This window comes from Harpia harpyja, chromosome 3 (genome assembly GCF_026419915.1).
Source record: "Harpia harpyja isolate bHarHar1 chromosome 3, bHarHar1 primary haplotype, whole genome shotgun sequence".
NCBI classification, from domain to species: domain Eukaryota; kingdom Metazoa; phylum Chordata; class Aves; order Accipitriformes; family Accipitridae; genus Harpia; species Harpia harpyja.
The window spans coordinates 64326272-64350050 of NC_068942.1; the positions used below are offsets into that span (position 1 = coordinate 64326272).

General features: G+C 37.0%; 1 protein-coding gene across 5 annotated transcripts in view; it reads right to left on the reverse strand.

Annotated features, from left to right (window-relative positions):
- The window catches only part of TTC7B (tetratricopeptide repeat domain 7B), a 141777-nt gene that overhangs the window by 8516 nt on the left and 109482 nt on the right, over window positions 1–23779 (reverse strand). For all 5 annotated transcript variants that reach the window (XM_052782973.1, XM_052782974.1, XM_052782972.1 and 2 more), the window contains one exon: window positions 21468–21670. In XM_052782973.1, coding sequence (XP_052638933.1) covers window positions 21468–21670 — 203 coding nt within the window. The remainder of the gene's footprint in view (window positions 1–21467; window positions 21671–23779) is intronic.

A 23779-nucleotide genomic window follows, 5' to 3' on the forward strand; every position in this document is an offset into this window, starting at 1 on the left:
CTGTTCCACGCGTCCGTCCCTGCCTTGTCCCCCCCTCTTGCCTTCCTCGATCCCCAGCACACCGAGAAACTGAACTGTGTGCTCTGTGTCCCCGCTGAAGCAAGCTCCCAACCCCAGTTTGTTATTTCTTTACCCTTCCCCCAAGGCTAACATACCCCCTAAGGTATCCAATTGCGTCCCCTGCTGCAAAACACTCGTTGCTAGGAGAAAACCTACTGCTTGGCAACAGATTTTTAAAACAACAACTTTGGCTTTGTTACTCACTGAACTTTACATTGCCAGCATGAAATAATGAACGTGCGTGGTTGTTAGTGCATCTGTGTATTTATAACCCCCTTGAAAATGACTGACCCCTTCCAACAGGGATGTGCTTGCCTTTTAGTTCGTTACTCTTCACTGCCGATAATGCAAAAAGGTTCAAACCTGAAGTTTGGCTTTTAAAATTGCTGATCATGAGCTTCCATCTTGGTGGAAGGCTTTGGAACTCTTTTCCTGTTAAGACAACAACGATCTGGCAATAGTCTGCTGTAATTTTGATTTACGCTTTATGTGAATGTCCTGTCAGCTTATAAAAACATAGCATGACTGCCACGCTATATTGCGAGAACTAATTTGACTATAGCAAGCACATTGGAAACAAATAAAACACCTTCCTGAAACACCTAGTGACTTCAGAAATTATCTAACTTTTTATTTCCATCTAAAAATTATACTGAGGGTCTTATTTCATACACTGTATCCACAAACACAGTAAAACCATGACAATTCTCCCTTCAGAAGTCAGATGGCTACAGCTCTGGCAAGTACTGCACCATCACTGGCATCAGGGAATAATTAAGTACAACCTTAGTCCTCAGGTTGTGGCCAGTCCTGAATTTGGAGTACTTGTCATCTGGTACATTTCCTCCCAGCTGTGACACCATGAGGGGACACTGAGGTGTAGGTGATTCATCTCTCGATTGCCTCCCTCCATCTGGAAGCTCAGCAGCACTGCATCTTCTCTCCCTCCCAGCCCTGAAGCCCCATCAGTGTCTTCTCACCTTTCCCACAAACGAGAAAAGAGGATTTCCCAGATGTATAGCATCCATACATATAACATACACCTGCCATGAAAACTGGTGCTGGAGGTCACAGCTACAGACAGTGCTGTTTTTGAAATGGGCCCATAGTAATTTCCTTAATTCTGTTTATTCTCATATGTTGTCATTCATACACTCACCCCTTTTCCCCTATGTAGACATTTTATAGATACAAGTGCACAATCTAATTACAGTATACTCACTACTGAAATCCTAGCATTTTATCTGTCTGATCTGTGGCTGTATTTCAACATTGCCTGGTTTCAAAAACAAGGCTAGGTTTACTACTGCATCATTGTGCTACCTCGGAGACTCCTAGGTACTGTTTGTTACTGATGCCATTATTTTCCCAGTTTTGAGTCAAAGGGTTGGAATTAGAGAAAATTCTATCTCTGTTATTCAAGACTTAGGACTAACATAAAACTGCTTTCAATATCCAAAAGAGAAAAAAAAACCCCAAATGCCCCCCAAATGATACAAGTGCAGAACAGGCTGGAGAACCAGAAAACCTCAGACTAAGATTCTTGAAATGAGGAGCCTCAAAGTCTGCCCACTGAGTCAATATTCAAGCATTTGAGGAAAAGCTGGATTTTTCACAAGAACTGAGGATACTGAGAATTCAGTGTCCTTACTCCACTACCTAAAGACTAGATTTCGATTTAGTACATCTGAAGGCTCCTGGTTTTGAAAGCTTGTGCTCCATGCAAAATTATCATAATGTCAAGAAATTGATGTTCTTCTGTCCATCAGTCACCCACTCATAGAATTAAAGAATAAATAATAAGAAATAGCAAGCAACGGCTTTTTAAGAAGCTGTTTTTCATTAATGACAGTTTTTCTATAAAATCACAATGAACATACTGGTGGTATGTGGCTTCTGGAAATAGTAATTAGAAAAATTGATCAAATGTTCTAATGAAGAAATCAATCTGAAGTCAGGAGAATAGCTTGTGTATCAAAGAAAAATCAGAGTTGCAGATACAGTACTAGGTTCTGTAGTTAAAATTTAAAATTAATAGAAGTGTCAGAGTTCAAATCAAGGACTTTGGAGATCTTTAGCTAGATTGTCACTATATTGAAAGCTAGTATTTGTAGTCCATACTTGTACCCAACTCAATACTACAGAAATTAACACTTGTCTGAACTTTCAAGACTACGGAAAAGGAATCAGAAGCGAATGATACTCTTCTGAAGTACCTTTTCTGCATTTATGCATGTGTATTTCAAATATTCTGACAAATGCCATGTTAAATATTCAGAGTCAGAACTACAGTATAAAAGATGACCAGTCCTTTCATTACTAAAATAAAACAGAAATTCAAAGATTAAAGCACATTATTCACATTTTTATTCCTTTTGCCCTTAGCCAAAAAGACTTTTGCATATAGAAGTATGTACATACATATGTTATAACTATGGCTACTGTGGTGTTATGACACCACAGCAGCACATACTACACTGGCATTGCAGTAACCTCTAAGAAAAATAGGTTATTTTTAACATAGCACTAATAAATATATTTTTTTTATAGCATTCCCAGGAAACAGATCATTTCCTCCCCACAAAGCAGATATGAACTGCCATCTGCTCCTCAGGCTCAACACACTACAATGGGAAAAGCAATCTTCATGGTAGTTTGCAAAAACCTTCCAGTATGAGAGGGAATGCACCTCCTTTCTCCGCTCCAGATTCTTAAATGAAACGCAGAAGTTGTAGGTAGACTGCTAACCTGTCAGTCTGACAGGACAACTGCCAGCAGATCCATCTTTAAGGGAAGGCTATTTTCAGTGTGAAGGGAAGGCATACACCCTCCCATCTGTGCACCATCAGGCTGAGATCAGAAGAGCCAAACTGTAACCATTGGCTTAGAAAGGGCTTTTAGCACTTTCAGAAAAATAAAACAAAATACTTCTTTATATGCCAACTTACCTTTCACAAAACCTGAAGAAGTTGAATATACTGAAAACCAAGGAAAAAACCTTTGGACAATTAAAAAGAAACCCGAACAGCAGTATTTTGGAAAAAAAACCATTAGAAATAATTTTTTAAAAAGCTAAAAATAACATTAATGTACCTCAACAAATCAGCTTTTGCTAACACTGATCTGGAATCAAATAGATAAATATAACTGAAGTATCACTTACCTTTTACAATTCAACTCCATATATGGAGCCTATCAGGTCTTCTCACAACTATCTTTTTGTGGATCATTGTTAATTTTTTACTTAAAACTTGCCAAAAATAAGGTATTTTCAGTTTATTTAACATCAGGTCAGAAGAGCCCTCTTAGGTCACTGATTTTGCTCCCCTGTTGTTACAGATAACCTTAGCACAGGATTTCTTGTTCCACAGCATTTAGACTGTAAGTGCTAGGAATACTCTTCAAATCACCTTCCCAAATTTTTCCCTAGCCAGTTTGTTTTCATTTGTTCCAGTGCCAATGTCACCTACCCTTATTTTGATTATGCATACTCCTCTCATGTTTACAAGGAGCATATATTATTATTAAAGTTTATTACTCCTCCCCCGAGACACTCCATAGACTTTCCAGTGCTCCTTTTCAGTCACCTCAGTGCTCACTGTGTATAAGGACAACACTGATGCGAAGCTACAGGCCAGTTTTGTCATCCAGCCACTTTACTTGGGATTACAAGAGAACCACAGGGCCAGCCTGGGACAAAACTCCAAGTGAAACCTATGCTTTAGTTTACACTGAGGTACGCTTGCCCTGTTGGCCAGCCTCAACTAACTGGTTTTACTGGCCATGGCAGTCTCCATATTTTGGGGACATGAAGCAACCAGTGGAGCATGAACACCACCACCTTCCATAAGGGAAGGAGAAATCTGTAGGTTTACAAAATTAAAGGTGAGACTATACTGTTGACAAGATGATGACGTTGATAACCAGGACAACATGATGCCTCGTGTTGGGCTTGGCCAACTCATGAACAGCGAAGGTGTAGCTCTTGTAGAACAATGGACACCTAGCTCAGATTAACTAGTACCCCAGCTCTTTGTCCTCCCCAGTCATTTCCATACTCAGTCTTGCTCTTGCATTTTGTATTTGTGAAAGTCATCGTATTTCTTTTTCTGACAAACATCACATTCCTGTTAAAGGTTGAGGCAAAACACAAGTGTAATGCAGTTATGGACTTTTTATAAATGGTTATCCATCAGTGCACTGATTGACACAGCAAGTTAAATCATATGCTGTGGTTGGTTTATGACTCTTGAAACCCATTTTCCAAACTGTATAATAAATTAGTGCACAAGGTTGGAATCTGCAAAGAAAGTCTAATTCCAAATGCCATTTCTCCCTCAGTCCCTTCCTTTGGTTTACTATTGCCAGCTGACAGGCAGCTGAAATAGATCTGAATCCTGCTTCCCAGAGTGTCAGAATCTTGTCCATTTGAGTCACTTTTCTAGTTCACTGGAGCACAGTTGGCAGGAAGAACACAAGAATGGCAGAAAAGGCACTCCCACACAAAGCTAGGATTTGATCAGAATAAGCAAACTGAGAAGTTAATGCTGAGTGAAGAGCTGAAATGCAGAGTGGCAGCTTCCACTTTGAAGGATAAGAACTACAGCAACAGTGTGGGTTTGGTGGGGAAGGTGGGAATTCTGGAACTTAAAGCAGCCGTTGAGTGTGGGGTGAGATACAAACATTTCCTACAAGCTATTGTGTTAAACATCCATGGATTTTATCTCCAGCAAAAATACCCAGATATAAATGTTACATTATATCGAATGTAATGCACATAGCAGAAAGACTTCCTCCAACCTCAGGAAGCTCAGGGTTTGATTCTGCAGCAAATGAGATTACTTTGGATGCCCAGGCTAAAGCTACATCATTTATTTTCAACAGAGATCACCAGCTGCTCACACTATCATATCACAATTTTAAAGGAAATTAAGTTTGACGCATCAATTACTTTAATAGATCTGACAACATTTCATACTGTTTTAGACTTTGTATCAGGAACAGTTATTTCTGGCAACTGTAACCTACCAACTTCTGGCTACGCATTCAATTAACATGACAAAGCATCATCACAGACTGCATTCGTGTCATAGCATTTCTTAGCCCTCTGGTAAGTCTTTGGGTCTGTGACCCTCATAATACCATCTGTTCCGATGCCATTGTGGCTACCACTTTTTCAAATGGTCATAATTTAAAAACCAGACAGAATCCAAGAGAAGCTATTGTCAGCTGTCAGGACAAACTGTAACAAGGACCATGAAAAAACTGGAAATTGAAATGGCCCTGCAGCTGATAGAGGTTTGCTTGCTTGTCTTTTGAATATTTGTAACTACCTGACAACATCTGCCTTAATTAATTACTTGCCCCCATTTAGAAAATAAAGTTTGGGGTTTTTTTTAAATGAGAGAATATACTTTTAAAACTATGTCTTTATTTTAAATTACTTAAAGGCAAAAGCAGTCCTCTCTTTTACTAGGTCAGATTGCCTCTGATAGAAGGCAAGTATTTTTCCAAAGTGCTACCTAACACAACCTTTCTCTGTGTAGATTTAGAGGTCTGAAACCATTTTCACACTGTGTATTGTACAGAAGAAATTTTGAACCTGCATGATTTTTTTTTTTTATTTCCATAGCTGTTTATTGATAAGGTCTTTATAACACTCACAATTCTCTATTTTGTCTAAATATGTTATGCTATCAAGCCATATAGCTAACTAACCTAATGTAACAGAATACATTATGTTATGTTCTGGAATAATTTTAAAAAGTTAACTTTTAACAGCTATCTCCATGAGCACTGACCGTAATAAAGCTTAGTTAGGTTTTCTAATGACTGTGTCTTATATCCCTGCAGCAGAGAATTTACAAACACTCACTCTTGTGTGTACTTGCTGATATCTAATAAAAATTTGAAATCATGGAACAGCCTTGGTAGTCTTTCCTCCTGCCTCTATTTTTGTAATACTTGCACAAGCCTAATTTTTTTTTTTTTTTTTACATCATTCCCTCTTCTGTCCAGATGAAACTGGCTAGAGAATTTAAAATTATGAAGGCAAAGCTGACAAACACACACACAAACAATAATGATTTAGTAAGCCTGATTTCCTAAGGATATGAGTCTTAAACAGCAAGTTCAATGTGTGTGATATAAACCGTGTATTGGTAGTGGCTGAGGGAGATTGAACACACTGAGCTGCAACAAATCATTTCACCAGCATCACCGATTAAAAAGAGTAATCAATGAATTACAACCCAGAAAAAAATTGAATTCAAAAGTTAACTTCAGTTACATCCATAAAAGAAACATTCATAACTTCACTTATGAAGTTTAGTTCCTGGGATAAGAGGGAAGCATTAAAAACTTCAGGATTTTTTCAAAAGTATTTACAAAAAAAATTGAAAGAATCAAATGTATGCATCCTAATGGGCCTACTAAACCATGCTATATTGCTCAAGTGTTTTGGGTAGTGTCTTTCCTCACAGTGCTTAGCTTTTAAGGGTGTGAACAATGTTCGTGTTTTCATATTTCTGCCAAGTAAGTGCTTTGCTAATGAATTGCTTTGCTTCGTTCATCTGAGCAGTACTTAGAGACTGAAGATTTCTTCCAGGTCAAGTGCTCTATGTGAAGATATGTGGCTCTTGAGTATGAGCACTCCATTTTAACATCTCCATGTTTTGTTAATACTTCTTTTCCCTTCAGCTCTATGCTGGTTCTTAAGAAAGAAAAACTGTTTCTAAAAGCAACTTTAAATTCAATGTAAGGGCTATTTCTTGAAAGCCAGCTTCCTTGAAGCCCTACAACAGCATCTGTTATAATGCAGGATTTCTCAGATTTGTGAAAAAAAGCCACACATGTATAAACTACATGTGTAGTTTCATGTTTCAGGTCAGAGATTCGCAGAAAGAAGCTGTAATGCATTGTTATGTACAGAGCTTTTTTAGTTTCCCCAGACTCTCATAAGTGCATCTTAGTACAAAACTACATTCAACCTTAACATCTGAACAATAATAAATATTTACAACCATTCTGACAAACTTCAAGGTACTAAACTGCCCTCTGTTGTATACCTCCCACTAATCACAGAGTAGGAGCACAGAGTCATGGTTTGCCATGTCTTGCCAAACTGATCTCCTTCCCCAGAGGATATTACCCCTCTTCAGGAAAAAGCTGGCCTGAGAAGTCTTACTCAAAACTATGTTTATTGCATATAACGCTAATTACACGAGCACACAAACAATGTAACGGCAAAAGGAAATTTATGACATTAGTTCTCCAAATCTGACTCATGCTACACATGAGTAAATATGCAGGAGTTACATATGTGCTCATCAATTCATGTTGGTGGCTATAATATCCTCCTACTTCCCCCAAGGACATAAAACAAGACATAGTTCTTTTTTGTTTTGTCTGATTTGTAGGACAGGAGGATACAACAAAGCATAGACCTGAACAGAACATCTGAGAAAAACTAACGACCCATTATAATGAAAGCAGCAATCCTTTTTCCTTCAGATCTCTATATCCACAGACTTCATATTTAGTGCTGGTTTGAAGTTAGCTTTTCTTGAATCTTGAACTTTCTACTGAGTAATAACACAAGATAAGAAACAAAGATCTATGGAAGTAGTTTACCTTTATTACCTATAAAAGTACATTACTGTAAAACAGTGCTAAGTTTAACTGAGCTCTCAAAAACAGATCAAAAAAGGAATCACAGAAACAAAGTACTGATGCCACAGATAACTTCCAAAACAGTCTGCTATCCAAACAGCCACCTCCTTCACCAACCATCTCAGCTGCAATGGCTTGGGAAATACTACATTCATTGAGCAAATCCAAGACAACATTGACAAAATCTTCCTTTCTATCAGAAAGGAAGATAGTTGGAGGAAAGAGAGATGTAAGTAAACGAACTGATATATTATTTAAAAGTACTGAATGTTCTGCAGTGAATTTGAGACAAGGGCCTCATTTTACTTGGCTGAGCTGAAATGGCTATAAAGGAGCTGCCACATACCCCTTCATTTAAACTGCATGCAAAGGCAATAACTAACAAAAAGATAATTTTCACTGATAAAAGATAGAGCTGTTTTAATCATCTACATTTTAATAGGAGGTCCATCAGTGACAATACTCAATTTAAATATCATACGGGAAAATCCTCCCAAAGTCTGCCAATCATTTGCAAGTCAAAACCCACAAGACACCCTGAAGGTTCCCTTCAGCAGGTGGTGGGAATATTGATGCTGCTGCCCTAACAAGATTGACTGATGCATTGGAGATCCCTGTGGGGCAAATTATTTTCTTCAGAGTGCAAAGGCACTGGGAAGAATAAGCACAGGAATTAAATGCGAGTCCCATGAATGTGATGCTCAGAATGAGAAATCAGGAGGCTTGTACTGCATTTAAAGCTAGGTAAGTCGCAGCATCTATGCCTCAGTTTCCCCATGTCTTGACTGGGAATAAATAATACATACTTCAGGGCACAATGTATTTGAAACTTAACATGTTGACCACTCAAAGTTGTTATGAAAACAAATACTATAGCTTTTATAAATATGTAGACTTTTGATTTAGAAAAAGAGTAACAGATAATTCAGTCACTGTCTTACAATCTGCCATACCAAGTGTCTTAGTTGCCATACTATCTGCAGCTGCTTAACTTAGCCAGTTACTTTTTATTCCTCTAAACTTGCTCAGATGCCTAAATATTCATGCTTATAAATATAAAGAGCTAAAACTAAAAATGCAGCTATAAGACCAAATATCAAATACTGAATTCAAGATTTAAATCAGCTATTGGTTCAACAGTGTAAAAATTCATAGTGTGGAGGTAAAAAAAAGACTATAACTAATGGTATTTTTTTCAAATGCCAAGAGCTGTTTGCAAAGTCAGTGTTTTAACAAAATGTACCGACTAGATTCATACATATGTGATTAACTGTTGAAACTAAAAAGCTCCTACCTTTTTTCTCTCTATAAAGTCCATGCATATTAATATCAGAATTTAAAAGGTGCAGATCAACACTGCCCTGCTGATTGAAAAAGTGACAAAAGCCCAAAACAGCTTTCTGTTTTCAAGTTTAGCATTACTAAGTCTCACTCATGATGTATTTTTCCACTCATATCAGTTTAGCCAAGTAGCTTACCATGATAGAAGTGGCATTAAAAGCATTAACAACTCTAAATCTGCATTTGCTGTTTCATGTAGAGTGAACTTGGATTAAACACATGGTAGGCATGTTTACTTGCAGATGGCAGAGTACTGGAAAAAAGTCTAGTTTTAGAAAACATTGATCCTTGTGCTTTTACACATAGATAAATGACTCAAGCAAATAAACTGTACAACATAGCCTCTGGTACAGGTGTACCCAGGTTAAACATGGTCAGCTTACTATGGCTTCAGTGAGCCTGCAGTATTGACCAGACTTTTCAATCACTACCCAATTAAGTCAACACAAATTGAAACTCAGACCATTGTTTCACAATGCCAAATGTACAGCATCAACACCAGTTTACCAAGACACTGGCTCATAACTTCAGTGTTGATATTAATATTACATCACATCATAGCAACAGCATGAAAAGATCCTTTATGCTCAGCAGAAAATCAGATTAAAAAGGCACCCAGACTTTCAAAGCAAAAGTAAAGGAATTTTCTTTTCCAAGCCAGTGTAAAACCAAAACCAGAGAGATCCAGATAATCAAGTTGCGAGAACTGGATTATCTCCATCCTAGAAAAGGACAGAAAAGAAAAATAAAAGAAATCAAAGACTAGCTAGCAAGTTAATAGTGGAAGCATTTTTACTACCAAAAAGTAGTATACTGTTTGTATTACAGAAAGAAAATTATTATTTCAGTTTTCTTAAATTACATGCAAGGCCTTAGAACAAATGTTGAAGAAAGGAATGGTTAGCAGTATGGTAATAGGGAAAAGTGGAATAAAACACAGTATGTGTTTATCACTGGTGAATGTCCTGGTTTCGGCTGGGATAGAGTTAACTGTCTTCCTAGTAGCTGGTATAGTGTTATGTTTTGGATTCAGTATGAGAAGAATGTTGATAACACACTGATGTTTTCAGATGTTGCTAAGTAGCATTTAGACTAAGTCAAGGATTTTTCAGCTTCTGATGCCCAGCCAGCAAGAAGGCTGGAGGGGCACAAGAAGCTGGGAGGGGACACAGCCAGGACAGCTGACCCAAAGTGGCCAAGGGGCTATTCCATACCATGGGACATCACATCTAGCATATAAATCGGGGGGCAGTTGGCTGGGGTGGGGTGGATCACTGCTCAGGGACTAACTGAGCATCGGTCAGTGGGTGGTAAACAATTGCATTGTGAATCACTTGTTTGTCTTGGGTTGTATTTCACTCTCTGTTATCTTCCTTTTCATTACAATTATTATTATTATTATATTTTTTATTTCAACCTGTAAACTGTTCTCATCTCAACGCACAAGTTTTACTTGTTTCCAATTCTCTCCCCCATGCCACTGGGGGAGTGGGGGGCAGTGAGTGAGCGGCTGCATGGTGCTTAGTTGCTGGCTGGGGTTAAACCACGTCAGTGAGACACTAAGCTGACCTGTACAGTATTTCATTAGATATGTTAATTTGGTGGGGGGGGAGTTGTAGAACTACTTTGTCTGGGTTTCAGTAAGGTTTCGATATAGCTGGATGTAGGAAAACAAATCAAACTAGAGATGGCATAGAGCAGCACAAGAATATAAAAATGCATTAAGAACAAGTTTCCACTAGTCCATCCATGCAATAGCGATGGATTATGGCGAGTAGTTTTCATGGTTTGGCCTCGGGCCATATTTTAGTTTTATTTATTGTCTCAGCACATTGGTATCAAGAGTGCCGATGAAATTTGATTGCAATGAAGTTACAGTACAGAAGCAGATCACCCAAAGACTTTCAGTAAAGAGCTCTTGTAGTCCACAGCTTTGGCCACAACGGTTTTACTTGAAAGACCATTCTCATCTCCTATTCCCTAACTCTAGTTACAGAAGACAGCAGTCAGCTTTATTCAGAGAAAACACTGGCCTTTTTTAGTAAGATGCAGTATGTAAGATGGCCAAACAGCATGTCTCCTCTCCCCTACTGAGAAAGCAAGACACGGCAGCTTTCTGAAGAGTAGTAGCTGCACATAACTTTCTTCATACCATTTGTTGCTACTAGTTGAAAAAATATACTCCAATATGAAGAATAATGGAAAAATAACCATCAAGCCTTAGAAAGGAACACAGTTTTCAGAGTTGGACAAAACACCTTTCAGGTTTTCCCATGAGTTAAAGCTCACTGAAATAATTGCTTTCTCTGTTAGTTTGATCATCTAGATTAAAAAAAAATAGCCTGACATAAAAAATAGCCTGGCACTAACCTTAAAGGCCAATTCTTTAACTCCATCTAAAACCAGTTAGCTACCAGAAAACACAGTATGTTTAAAGAAAACTAATCTTGGAGAAATTATATTATGCTCTTCATACATAGTAAGTTGGTTGAATCCTTCCAAAGCGCAAGGTTCAACTCATCTTTAAACTGTAGACTCATGAGCAGAGGAAGGACTGCTAAGTAGAGTACTGGCTAGCAAGGAAGTAAACCTTCAGTAAATGGAAAAGAGGTCTTCAAATAAAATTTAAAGCGAGATGAGTTGGAGAGATAAAGAGACATAAAAAGACTGTCCCAGACTGGGGATTTGCGGAAAAATCTCTGTACCAGAGTAGACAACTTATCTGAGGAATGCAGCTGTTTGACATAACCCTGGCAAAAGCATGCATTAAAATAATTTCCTGAGGGACAGTTGCTTCCAGATCTCCAGTTTTGCATTAAGGTAGGCCACTTTCTGCTTGATGAGGAAAAGATAAAGCACAATTTTTAGGAACAAGTTGTTTATAGTTCCTAGTCAGAAAAAAAGGGATCGTAATTGATTAGGTAACTTCTGGTCCTCTCAAGAGCAGTCTGTCTCAGGAAATGGCTTATGCCAGAGCAAGTCAAGCCCCCCGTGACAGAAGTAAAGCAAAAAGCAAAAGGTAATTTCATCAGCGCACCAGAAACACACCTTAGAACTGCAAGACATTTATAGCAAAATACATGCACTGATAACCCCTGCGCAATTTTATAATACGTTATTATAATAGAGACTGCTAAAGAGCTAGGTCTCAGACGCTTGGCTACAGTGCTGCAAGTTTCTCACATGTATTTACTAACAACCACAACTAAACCACATAGAATGGTTTGTCCCATTCAGATTGCTGTTGATGGTAGCATTTAGTTATATTTCACCAGCATGCAAAGTTATGCAGCACAAGAAAAAAAAAAAAGACAACACATGTAGAGGACTTCATTTCTCAAATATTTTCCTGTAGTTAATGAGTTCTCACCTACAGAATTCTACAACAGAACCTTTCTCAGGAAAAGGAAAATAAAACCCCCTTCATTTGTTTAAGGTTGAGGATGGCTGCTCTCTCCAGCCTTTTTCACATTCTTTATATTTACCCCAAAATAAATCCTTAAAAACATTTCTTTATTAATTATATGAAATTCAATTATAAATTATTAGATGCCAGATGCTGCCTACAAGCAAAAGCCCTTAGAGACTAAAGGAAAGACAGTCACGCATACCAGGTGCCACATAGCTTTGATTGCTTTGTAAGTTCTCAGCTCCAGCTATAAAGTAATACTTTAACAAATTCAATGAGCACAAAAATGCCCAGGGAAGCAAAATAATCATAATTAGCCCAGTGCATACTTCAGCAGAATGACCTAATTTAAAAAGTGTTTTGCAAAGCAATTCTCATATTGAAAGGCAATTACACAGAGCAAAATAAAAATTGTATTTTTGAGATCCATGCAAAAAAGCACCAGCAAGTATCCATGAAAAGGGATGTAAGACACTACAGAGGATAGTAGGGAATAGCAGACATTTTCAATTTCTTCTGGGCCTTCTCTTGTTTCCATTTTATTCTTTTTTAAAACAAGAACAACTTAAATATCAAGAGCAACTATTAGCACTGACACAAGGCCTCCTGGCCATACCCTGAATTACTGAGACTAAGACTACTGACATTTTCATTCTGTTACATTAGTCTTGCTTGTTAGTATTTTTCCACTAGTAAAAATCTGTACGTTTTTTGCCCTCCATCCTTTTTTAGGTAGCCAGTTACCCAGCAAAAGGCATGGAGGAAAAGGCAAAGAGTACTTTGGATATCAACAAAACCCAAGTGACAACACTTAACGTAGTCAGCCCTTTAGAGGGCAAAATGCATAAGGAGATGGAAGGACTCTGGAAAGACTTTAATAGGAATCACCCTTTCTAACACCTACAAAAAAAGCCTGAAAAATTAATTTTTCATTACGCTGTGATCAGATGCTTTTACTAGCTTGCTGGTCTGTTCATCATCTCTATTTAGTAATATGAAACAAGGAGATACTTTCCATGTAAAAAACTGTAGAGAGTCATAAATATTTTGCGTTCTCTAAATAGTATTAGACACATCTTTGTCTATAGAAGACTCAATGCAGATCATTAAGGTATACTTGAACCTCCCATGAGAAAACCATCAAGAGAGAGACAGAAACCAAAAGCTTGGATTTGTGAAGATCCCAACTGAGGCTTTTCAGTTGCATTGTTTTGTCACTGACACTTTTGGATGGACGTTCCCCAACCACATTGCATAAGCAGGCTGCATAAGGAGCACAACTAGAAATATTTTGGAATCAAGTGGCCATTCTTGCAGTTACATTGTATCTGCATGCTTTTAAAAAAAAAAAAAATATCATTAAAAAGCTCAAGTATTAAAAACCCCAGCCAAATCAAGCATATAAAAATATCAGACTGGCAACAATCAAAAATGCATCATTATTAACTAGCTATCACAGAATGGGCCATTTTATGGAACTGCGGGGTACTGCAATGCCTGCAAGACAATGACCAGTTGATAATAACTAGGTTGGATGACACATGATTTGGCAGTACCTCACGTTTACAGTGCAAAGACAATAAGATGTATCCAAAATATTAAGGCAGGTTTGCAGCAGAGAATATATGTATACATATATATTATACATGCATGTATCCAAGATGAGTGAATACAGTTGAGAAAGATACTAAGCTTTTGCACCTCCCTTCCATCATTGCTATGGGTAATGTACCATGGAAATGAGGGAAGAAAGAACAAAATCTGTGCTTTCTAGATTTTTATCACTGGTAAAAATAAGGAAATTCTTGAATTATAGGAAGACTGTAACAAGATTTTGTCCACAAACAAGTGTTCCTATCATGTTGTCTAGCAGAATCGTTACCTCTATCTACAAAGCTTGTCTTGCTTGCATTCCTAGAATTGCAGGATGGCTGAGGTAGGAAGGGACCTCTGGGGACTGTCTACATCCAAACTTGAAGTTTAGTGTAGAGTCATCTAGGGTGGGTGGCCACTGTATCCTGTCAGTTTTTTTAATATCTCCAAGCATGTGAGACTCCACAAATTCTCTGGGCAAGTTGATGTATCTTATATGTGTATCTGAAATACTATTACCATTATGCAAACGGTATGTAATTGTACCGTTGTTCCCCAGCTCTTTGCCTGTCAACTAATTACTTGAAACGGACAGTGTAGGGCAGGGAATCCCTCCTCAGATGCTTTGTTATGATGTCTAGGAAAACCAAAGCCCTGATCTGGACAGGGCCATTCTGATCTTTGGATTTTATTCCTGGAACTTGAAATGATACTTGCTACCTACCAAATTGTGATATTTAATCTGTACTTGCTGTATGTGAAACGAATTGATAATAGCTCAGTTTTGATAATAGAATACAGTTCAAAGACTTTATGCTACAAAACATGAATTGAAGCTTGAGATGAACACTACCTGTATTCTGAAAATGGAAAACAAAGATTCTTAAAATCTTGCAAGCAAAGAGAAGAAACTTTGGAGTAATACTGCACACTGTAGACTGACCTGCTGCAACAGCAAATTGTGATGAATTATCTGATGGGTGGAATTTTATCAGTTCCACACAACACAATAAAAACACTGGAATGGTTTGTGACCTGCCAAATAAAGAGGAGTAACTCTAGCCAAAGCATCCCTTCCTTCTGCCAGCATCTACCACTAATTAATTTTCCATTTTTTAAAATGGGAACAAATAGAAGCGGTAAAATGGTTTCTGGCAAGCTGAGCCTAAATTGATAAACTGTAGAAAAATCTATCACACAGATAACATGAAAACAGACGAAAACAGAAAGTTAAAGCTGAGCATACCAGGCAAAAATCCCTACATAAAAAAAAAAAAAGGAAAAGAAAAAAAACCAAAACGAACAAACCCCACACTTTTCAATTCAGAGACAAACTCTCTTTCAAGCAGAAATCTCAGGAAAGTTAATTAAAAAAATTAGTTAATTAAAATAATAGATCTAAAAATCACTTAAGAAAAAGTTACAGAAAGCTGCCTTAAGTATAGCTAGATTCCCAATATTACACCGCAATGGCTTAGATTCTTCATTTTACCCAGTTATGTCCAGTGCAATGACAGTGCATGCTGCACAAAATCAGATTATCTTTTCATCTTCAGATATTCACAGATTGTCTAAACCAAACAACTAATTTAAGCCCAGTTGCAGTATTCCTCTTCTAATGGCTGTCAGCTGAGGATAGCACAGACAAGTTGAAACCTGTGGAAGAGTCCTTACAGAGCTCACTCTCAGCTGGTGAAAAGCATCCAAGAGTGGAGGTATTTTCTTATTGAAAGATCTGCTCCTGCTATAGTTGCTTTAAGCCATTTAGAGTAAATACAGGGCAATGTGGAAAGAAAGTATTTTATGAAGCAGGACCTATGTTTCATCAACCCCAGAATACCACTTTTGGAACAACAGTTCTCAGCGGATCAGCACAGACAGTCCTGCCTGAGTAAATACAAGCTCACTGCTTCAAGTTATAAACAAAATTAGTGCAGTAAATTCCCATAGTCACTTTCTGTTTCCAAAAGAGCAACTAAATTCTAGTTTAAACTCAAATTTGTAGCAATTACTGTTGTCAAATATTGAACAAAAATAAATTTGCTTTAAAAGAGTACTGTGAAACTCAGATAAAGCATCCAGGAGTTAAGAAATTCTACTGGTCTTCCTCCAATGGTAATCTTTAAGATATGAATCAGTATGAAATGGTTAACTGCTGTACTTGAGCTCAATAACACTAAAAATAAAAGGAAATAACTTTGAAAAAAAAAAAAAAGGGAAACACCGAACTTATTCACCTTGATTCACACTTTGTTATATTTCAAAAGCTAATGACTATGCAAGTTGGTGCTATGTACTTTTTATTGCACTAAGCACGGATGGTTTTCTGTCGTAAGGCTAAAACGGGAAATAATATTTTCAAGGCAGAAAAGAATATAGCCTGTGAGTGCCACATGGCAGGTGAAGAATTTAAAGTGTATTGAAACGGTCCTTGAGTCACTTGAACTCAATGGGCATGTTTCAGGTTAAAATGCAAGTAGAACTGCCATTGTTTGCTCAGAGTGCAGAATGCAACTACTTGAAATATTTAGATGTGACAGTGGTCAAATCACAGTAAAATGCCTTCTGTAAGGAGCAGTGAGCTTTTGACTGAACATATGCTTTGCTTTCTCTACTTTCTATGAAAAAACCTTGAAGTTTCTGAAGGGCAAACCCACAATATTTACTAACAAATCTAACAAAACCAATTACTGTTATTTCTCCATTCTTCTTCGACCACCGTGTGCATAAGGATGCACTTCGAGAGCAAGTCAAATGTTGGCATTAGCATTTAGCTCTACAGTAATCAGTTACAACACAAACCACCCACAAGAACCAGCATAACATGCTTAGGACAAGCCTATGTGGCCTAAACCAACAATTTTTACAGTGTAGCAGCCTGACAATGAAAATCAAATGAGTTAGTGGATGTTCCCCAGATGAGGTCCTTGTTATGAAAGGAAGAATGCATACTAGAGAATACTGCCTCACTGAAGGGAAAATGTTAGTTTAGGTGACTGTGTTAGTCTTTCTCTAACTCCCTTGACCCCTTCAAACAGGGTCTGAACTCATGTTTCTGAAGTCTTCTCTGCTTTTCCTTTCTTTCAGTCAGCTCAACATCCTTGACAGGCTCATAAGCATACACGACCCATACATACTGCCAGGCTTCTTTCTGGCAAAGTTGGGTTGAAAAAAAATGTAAGAAGTCAATGTAGTTAGAAATAAATAACAATATATTTATAACTGAGAGGTAAAGTGCACATAGTTAATCTAAGCCTTAAGAGATCTGACTTAGTTCTGTGTAATTATAGGAAACTTTAACAGATATCTAACAGGGTGGAGTGGGGAACGTAATTCTTTAAGATAATGTTTTTTGAGAACTAATTTCTACATGAGTAATTTTGGATAAGTAATTTCTCCCTTTCTGTTTTAGTTTTCTACTCTTAGAAGCTAAGCTACTAATAGGATTAACTGGCAAGTACTATGATGAATTACTTAATATTCAAAAAATACTAGAGTCTTCTACAATTATAACGATATACAGATGCTGGAAAAACTATTTCATGTCAAAGCTACATTTAGCTAGGAAATTTTCAGCCTGAGAGAGAATACACAGACTGTTTCCTGGACAATGGGTCGAAATATTCATTGCCATTTCAGGCGTTACTGAATGATGGCCCATTTCTGGACTTTTCAGACGTCAGCAGTAAGGGCTACTTTCCACAACAGCACTCTGACTGCAAGAGATAAAAGACTGTTTATTCTTTTTTCACAGGGTAGGAAAACAATGACAAAAGCAGGAAGGCAGCAGTAATGCAGAAATCTGGAGGTGATGATAAAGGGTAGGGAGAATGGAGAAAGCTGTTCAAATAAATCCATTCTGGCCAAAATCAGGCAGGTGACAACCAAGTATATACGACATTCAATTGAAGTGCAAATCATCATTTTTCAATTTAGTAATTAAAGAAAATTTTAAATTTAATTGGGTGTGATAAAAAGTGATTTGAAATACAGAACACAAACTGAAGTATTTCAAACCTTTAGAACACAACTTTGCGTTGTTTTCCCTTATATATATATATGCACTATACAACTCTTAAAAACAAGAAAGGACACTGCATTCGTTCAAAAGCATTGCTGCTGCACTCTGTGAAGTACACTTAATTGATACTGACATCTTACTGCCTCACTCTTGACATCTTTCGAGCAGTCAGAGCTAGCCAAATAGCAAGGTGGTATAACCGCTGGCTCAGAGAAAATTTCAGTTAGCGACAAACAGTAAAAAATAGCACCTGAGAACAAGGCAGATCTTAAAATGAGAATTGCTTAACAGAATACAGTGAACGAATGTATGGATTTAAACATTAACTGTATGAGGAATAATTTAATTGCACAAACAACTAAAGAGAATTTTAACAGCACTTCTCTTTGAAAGAACTAGTTTTGTTGTTCAGCTGATTTAATTAATAACCCCCACAACCTTTCCGAAGGGACTGAAATTGCAGTGAGCATGAGCACAAACACACTGCCCCCTGCAGCCGGGCGTCTGGCAGAGTAGCTCACATCTTGGGTAATGTAGCAGTGTAACCCAATCAGCTCCACTTCCCAAGAAGTTTAAGTAGAATACAGAACACGGCTAAACAAATTGTCCTTTATTCGTGGATCAAGCCCCCACCCTTTGGTGTCACGTTGTCTTAGGCATTTCATTACTAAAGCAAATACAGCTTCCAAACCCTCTCATTTATCATTATTCTGTTGGTGAACAGATCTCTTCCATCACTCTTAACTGCTCCAATTTTCACACCATTGCCAAGTCCTCCTGTTTTTCATTTTAGAAAATCTTTAAAACAGGAGTAAATCAGTGAAGACCTTAGAGACAGCAGCATAATGAATAACTTGTTTCTTTAGAAAATTGTAATTTTAGACAAATACAGTCTTTTAACAGATCATACCAGCCAATAAAAGGTAACTGCATTCGGATAATACATTAGACTTCTGCAAAGAGCATGTCTTCATGGTCACATTAACAGAATATGGAGTCTGCACTTGAGACAGCTCCAAGAATTTTTATGCAGAAACTCCCAAGAACAGGACATGCTGCAACTCACGAGAGGAAGCACATCAGTTCTCAAGCCACAAGACTAAACTTTCTAGTCTTTCTTCACACATTTCTTCAGTAATTTAGGTTAATCAGGTTGTTTCTGTGTAGAAACAGTAGATCGTATTCAGGAATAAGTACTTAAAGAGAGTTATGGCCAAAAAGTTGTACTGAAAAATAGTAAAGCTTCAAAGTCTAATTTTTCATCCTTCCTACCAGAGTGATGTATAATCATTAAAAGGATGGACTATAAAAGGAGAAATCTTGCCTATTCCCAATAAGCCATTCTTGTTCATACAAATATAAATAAACATTTTATTTAGTTTTTGTTCTTCTCTGAACAACTACAAATAATATCTCAAATCAAAGATCCAGATTTCTAAACCACTAGCACCAGGAAATTTTACCGAGTATCAGATGTCACTCATTCTAAAATTTTAATTAAAAGAAAAAAACCTTCAAAACTGATTTCGGGTTCAACTATTTCAAGTAATTTTACTTGGAGAGGCAGGGCTGGATATGTATGCTACACACTAGAACTTGTGCCATCCTTAAATCTTATTTCCTTTTTGTTGCATTTTATACATAAAGTTATTGTGATCTATACTTGGTATTTGCCCAAAAAAAGAAATTCACCAAAGCTTATTAAATAAATCTAAGCTCTAAGGGTAACTGTTAGGTTGAAACAGCATTTTATAATTGCTTTCTAAGCATTGCTAGAAACCCATATCAAATAGTTTTAAAATATCAAATTAATCACAGAAAATAAGGTATTTTTTCACGAACTTTGGTTCATAAACTGATTGTCAGCTTAGAATTGTGAATACAAATATTACAAGGTAATATTGTGGCTGGTACCTCCATAGTGCTGTTGCTATAGCTCCCCTGCCACTGAGATCATATCTCTTCATAATAAATAGGTAAATACACAAAAACAAAGTGTTGAGATGTACAGATACTCATCTATACACACAGGCAAGAGTAAACACTGCAAACTTCCTCAAAATACTTTTTGCAATAGTCAAAAGATCAAGAAGGATACAGATTCCTGTACCTTTTCCCCACATGCAATCACACAGACAAGTATTTTTACAGCATACATCTTTAATATTTGTATTTAAGCAGCATAGATCTCTCAGCATCTATTCAAAACAACATCTTAGTACAGGAAAGGTCTAGAGTAACAGAGAAAGCTTTCACAATTTTAAGAATGCTTAAAAAGGACTGGCCAATCGAATGAAACGAATAGATATCCTCTAGCTTGCATTCAAACTGAAAAGCTCATAAAAAAGGAACCCAGATTGGAAGCACAGTATTTTTCATCTCACACGCCTCTTAAGGCAGCTAATTTCTCAGTCATTCTGAAGAGCATTGTGTGTTTACAGACTACTTATTCAAAGGTGGATTCAGAGGAGGGGCAAAAAGATACCCAGAAAAACATAAGCTTTCATTTGCACTGAGCTGTACTGCTTTAGGTCGACTGCCTACTTCTTCAGAAAAAGGAACCTTTTGGCATTTGTCAGTAGGCTCAAATATCTTGAAATGCTGAAAAGGTGAAACAAAAAACTTTCCCTGTACTGCCTTCCTATCTGATCTTTTGTCTCATATGTTCCCCTCAGGGATGCACGAGAAATTTGTCTGAATAATTCATAAGCACCTAGGCAGAAACCAGCTTCTACTTCTGAACAAAAAGATTGGTTAAGAAGCTGATTCCAGCTATTCCACTCTGCTCTATCTGGAAGAAAACTGGATTTAAAAAAAGTAATTCTCCTAACATAATAAGCACAGAATATATACATGTACGTATATAAACAAACTTATGCATTTATACTGGGGAAGGCACCTTTGTACTTAAAGCTACACATTCCTTTGAGGGCAAGACTGACTCTCTACCTTTCAAAAATCCAAGAAATCACATAGCATGAAGGTAATCAATCAACATGTAGAATTGAACTTTTAGTTTGGAATTAGCAGAATGACTGGTCTTTCCTCTTGACTACAGTATCCAACTCTTCTCTTACTATGAGCCACCTTTATTTCCCAGCAGCACTGAATATTAGGCAGATGCAAATGACTTCTTTTTCTGCAGTTTGTTAGGACTGAAATAGTCTTATTGCTTGCAGATCCTTTTTATGTCCCAACACACACAGAAGAGAGAATAAAAAGCCAGAAAAGACTGTTTCCAAAGCTGTTTTGCTAGTAAGAATATAGATCCAAAACTCATAAGCTATGGGTTACCCACACTAAATTAAGATTTCACAATGCAATATCATAAGTTGAGACAAAAGTACTTATGAATGTGGACTCAAGACTTACCAGTCTCTGCATGCTTTTCACATGTGTAGGACTAATAGATAAGGCCTCTTCATACCAGCGTTTGGCTTCATCGATATTTCCACGAAGTTCAGCCACCTGACCTCTCATGTAGAGAACATAGTGTGACATGGGAAAGAGATTAGCTGCTTCCTGGGTACATGCTGTGGCCTCAGCAGGCTTCCCAATTCCTATGTAGACTTCAGCTGTGGAAGGAATGTGAGGACCAATGAATGATTTGTGCTTCATCATACCATGACTAGATGTTGTTACATGTGCTGTATTGTAAATAGTTTCATTCCAAGCAAAGGCTATTTTCCTGAAAATTTTGCAGCTTAAGAGAAATTATTACATAAATTATTTTAAATTAATTCTTCTTTTAGGAAAGCTGCTTTTCTAAATGCAATAGGAGTTTGAACCTCTAAATGTCTGTTTTAAACACCAGAAAACTCTTTATAGTTCGTTATTTTTAACTGAAGTCTGGGGGTTTTTTTTCATTTTAGTTTTAAGATGTGAGCATGCAGTATTCCAGCACTATTTAAGAACAGAAAACCCAACACAAAACAGCACACAGAGATCCTTACAGTAGGTAAGAGAACACAACTAATTACAGGGTTTTCTGAATTTTACATGTCAACTGTTAAGCAAGCAGTAGCAATTGCTCCACTACCAATCACTAAACGGCAAGCCTGGTTCTAAGTTTCCTACTTCAGATAATTTTAAAAGAAACATAATGTTATTTGATGTGAAAAGTTTCCTAGTTAGCAGAACATGTGAAATGCTTAACCAGCATTCTGATTTGACAAAATGTATTCATATTTCCAAGCATTTTATCTACGATATCCTCCAGAAGCTAAAAACATTTAACTCTGTAGCTTAAAAAAAAAACCAAAACCAAAAAACCAAACTATATTTAATTTAAGATAAATCACTCCTGATTAAAGCAGTTGAGTAGCCTGACACACACTTGTCTAAATCAGATTGACTATAGAGGAAAAAAAGGTTCATTCGGTAAGTGATTAACAACTAACAATAGAGGAAGTATTTGCCTTCTGTAGCTCTTATGACACTCTTCAACATTGCTATTTCACTACCCTGCTGGATTATCTTAATCTCTTGCTGAAAGAGTGGGAGAAGGGAGGAATAAACAGACACTAAATGCAAGAAAAAGATATCAAAGGTTCTGGGTTGGGTTTTCTATTTCTTCTACGTTGGTATAGACCCTAGAAAAATTGAGACTCAAAGTAATTGTATAACTGCATTCTATCATATTACACGGTACAAGAGTCTTATAGATTAAGGCTTAAATCAAAATGCTCCATCAAAACAGCAAAGTGATCTATCACTGCTCAAGACAGGCTTCTCACTGTACAGTACAGGCCACCCATCTTGGTTTAAAGGCTGGCACATCAGGATCTCACACTACAGTAGTGGATTTGGGATTATGCCTAAACTCTGAATGGAACTGATGTTTGACAGCCTTTGAAGGAGCTTTCTTCTGAGACAATTGCATTAAACAGACTTAATAGTATCCCTAACTAGTCAACTTCACTACAGCAGTGCATAAACCTTAACTTACAGATGATACCTGCTATGAATAGTCATAATTATTTTCATCAAGATCAATTTATAACAATGACTAACAAAAACTGGACTTTCAGTAGGAGTCAGTGAGTAAGCACAGTTTTTTAAAGGTCTTACTAATTTTCTATTTTTTTAACTGATTTTTGTAGGGTTGCTGGAATAAATTATTTTCTTCCTCTAAGACCTGATCCTATTGATGGGGGAAAAGACTTTTTTTTTTTACCAGAAGACCATTATTTTGCTCCTCCCTCAGTTGACCCAGTGATCTCACAGAACACATTCTACCTAACATAAATAGTATGTCTGTGTGGATGTATGGATTAATGGAGCATATTTTTAAAAACTCATTAAATGCTTTTTGATGGAAAAAATGTCTTATCCACATAAAGAACTAACACATGAAATTGCAGATCCAGCAACACTTTTTTCCCCTAATCCTAAAAGAACCACCTCACCTAGTCAGAGATGGTACTGCATAACTAAAGAATAGCAAACCTGGAAGATAATGAGGGGATAAAATTTTGAAATCAAAATCTAAATTTGGGAGAAATTAAATTTTTCTAGGATTTTACTAACTGTTGGTAGAATCCAAAGAGCAAGTTGTAGCCATAATTTGAGAACTGGACATACAGCATAAAATGTGAATTGTATTGATAGGGGTTTTTTTAAATAACTCTAAAATATTTTGGAAAAGCTTTGTGTACTTCATCCTTGAATGCTCTTCTAAAAGC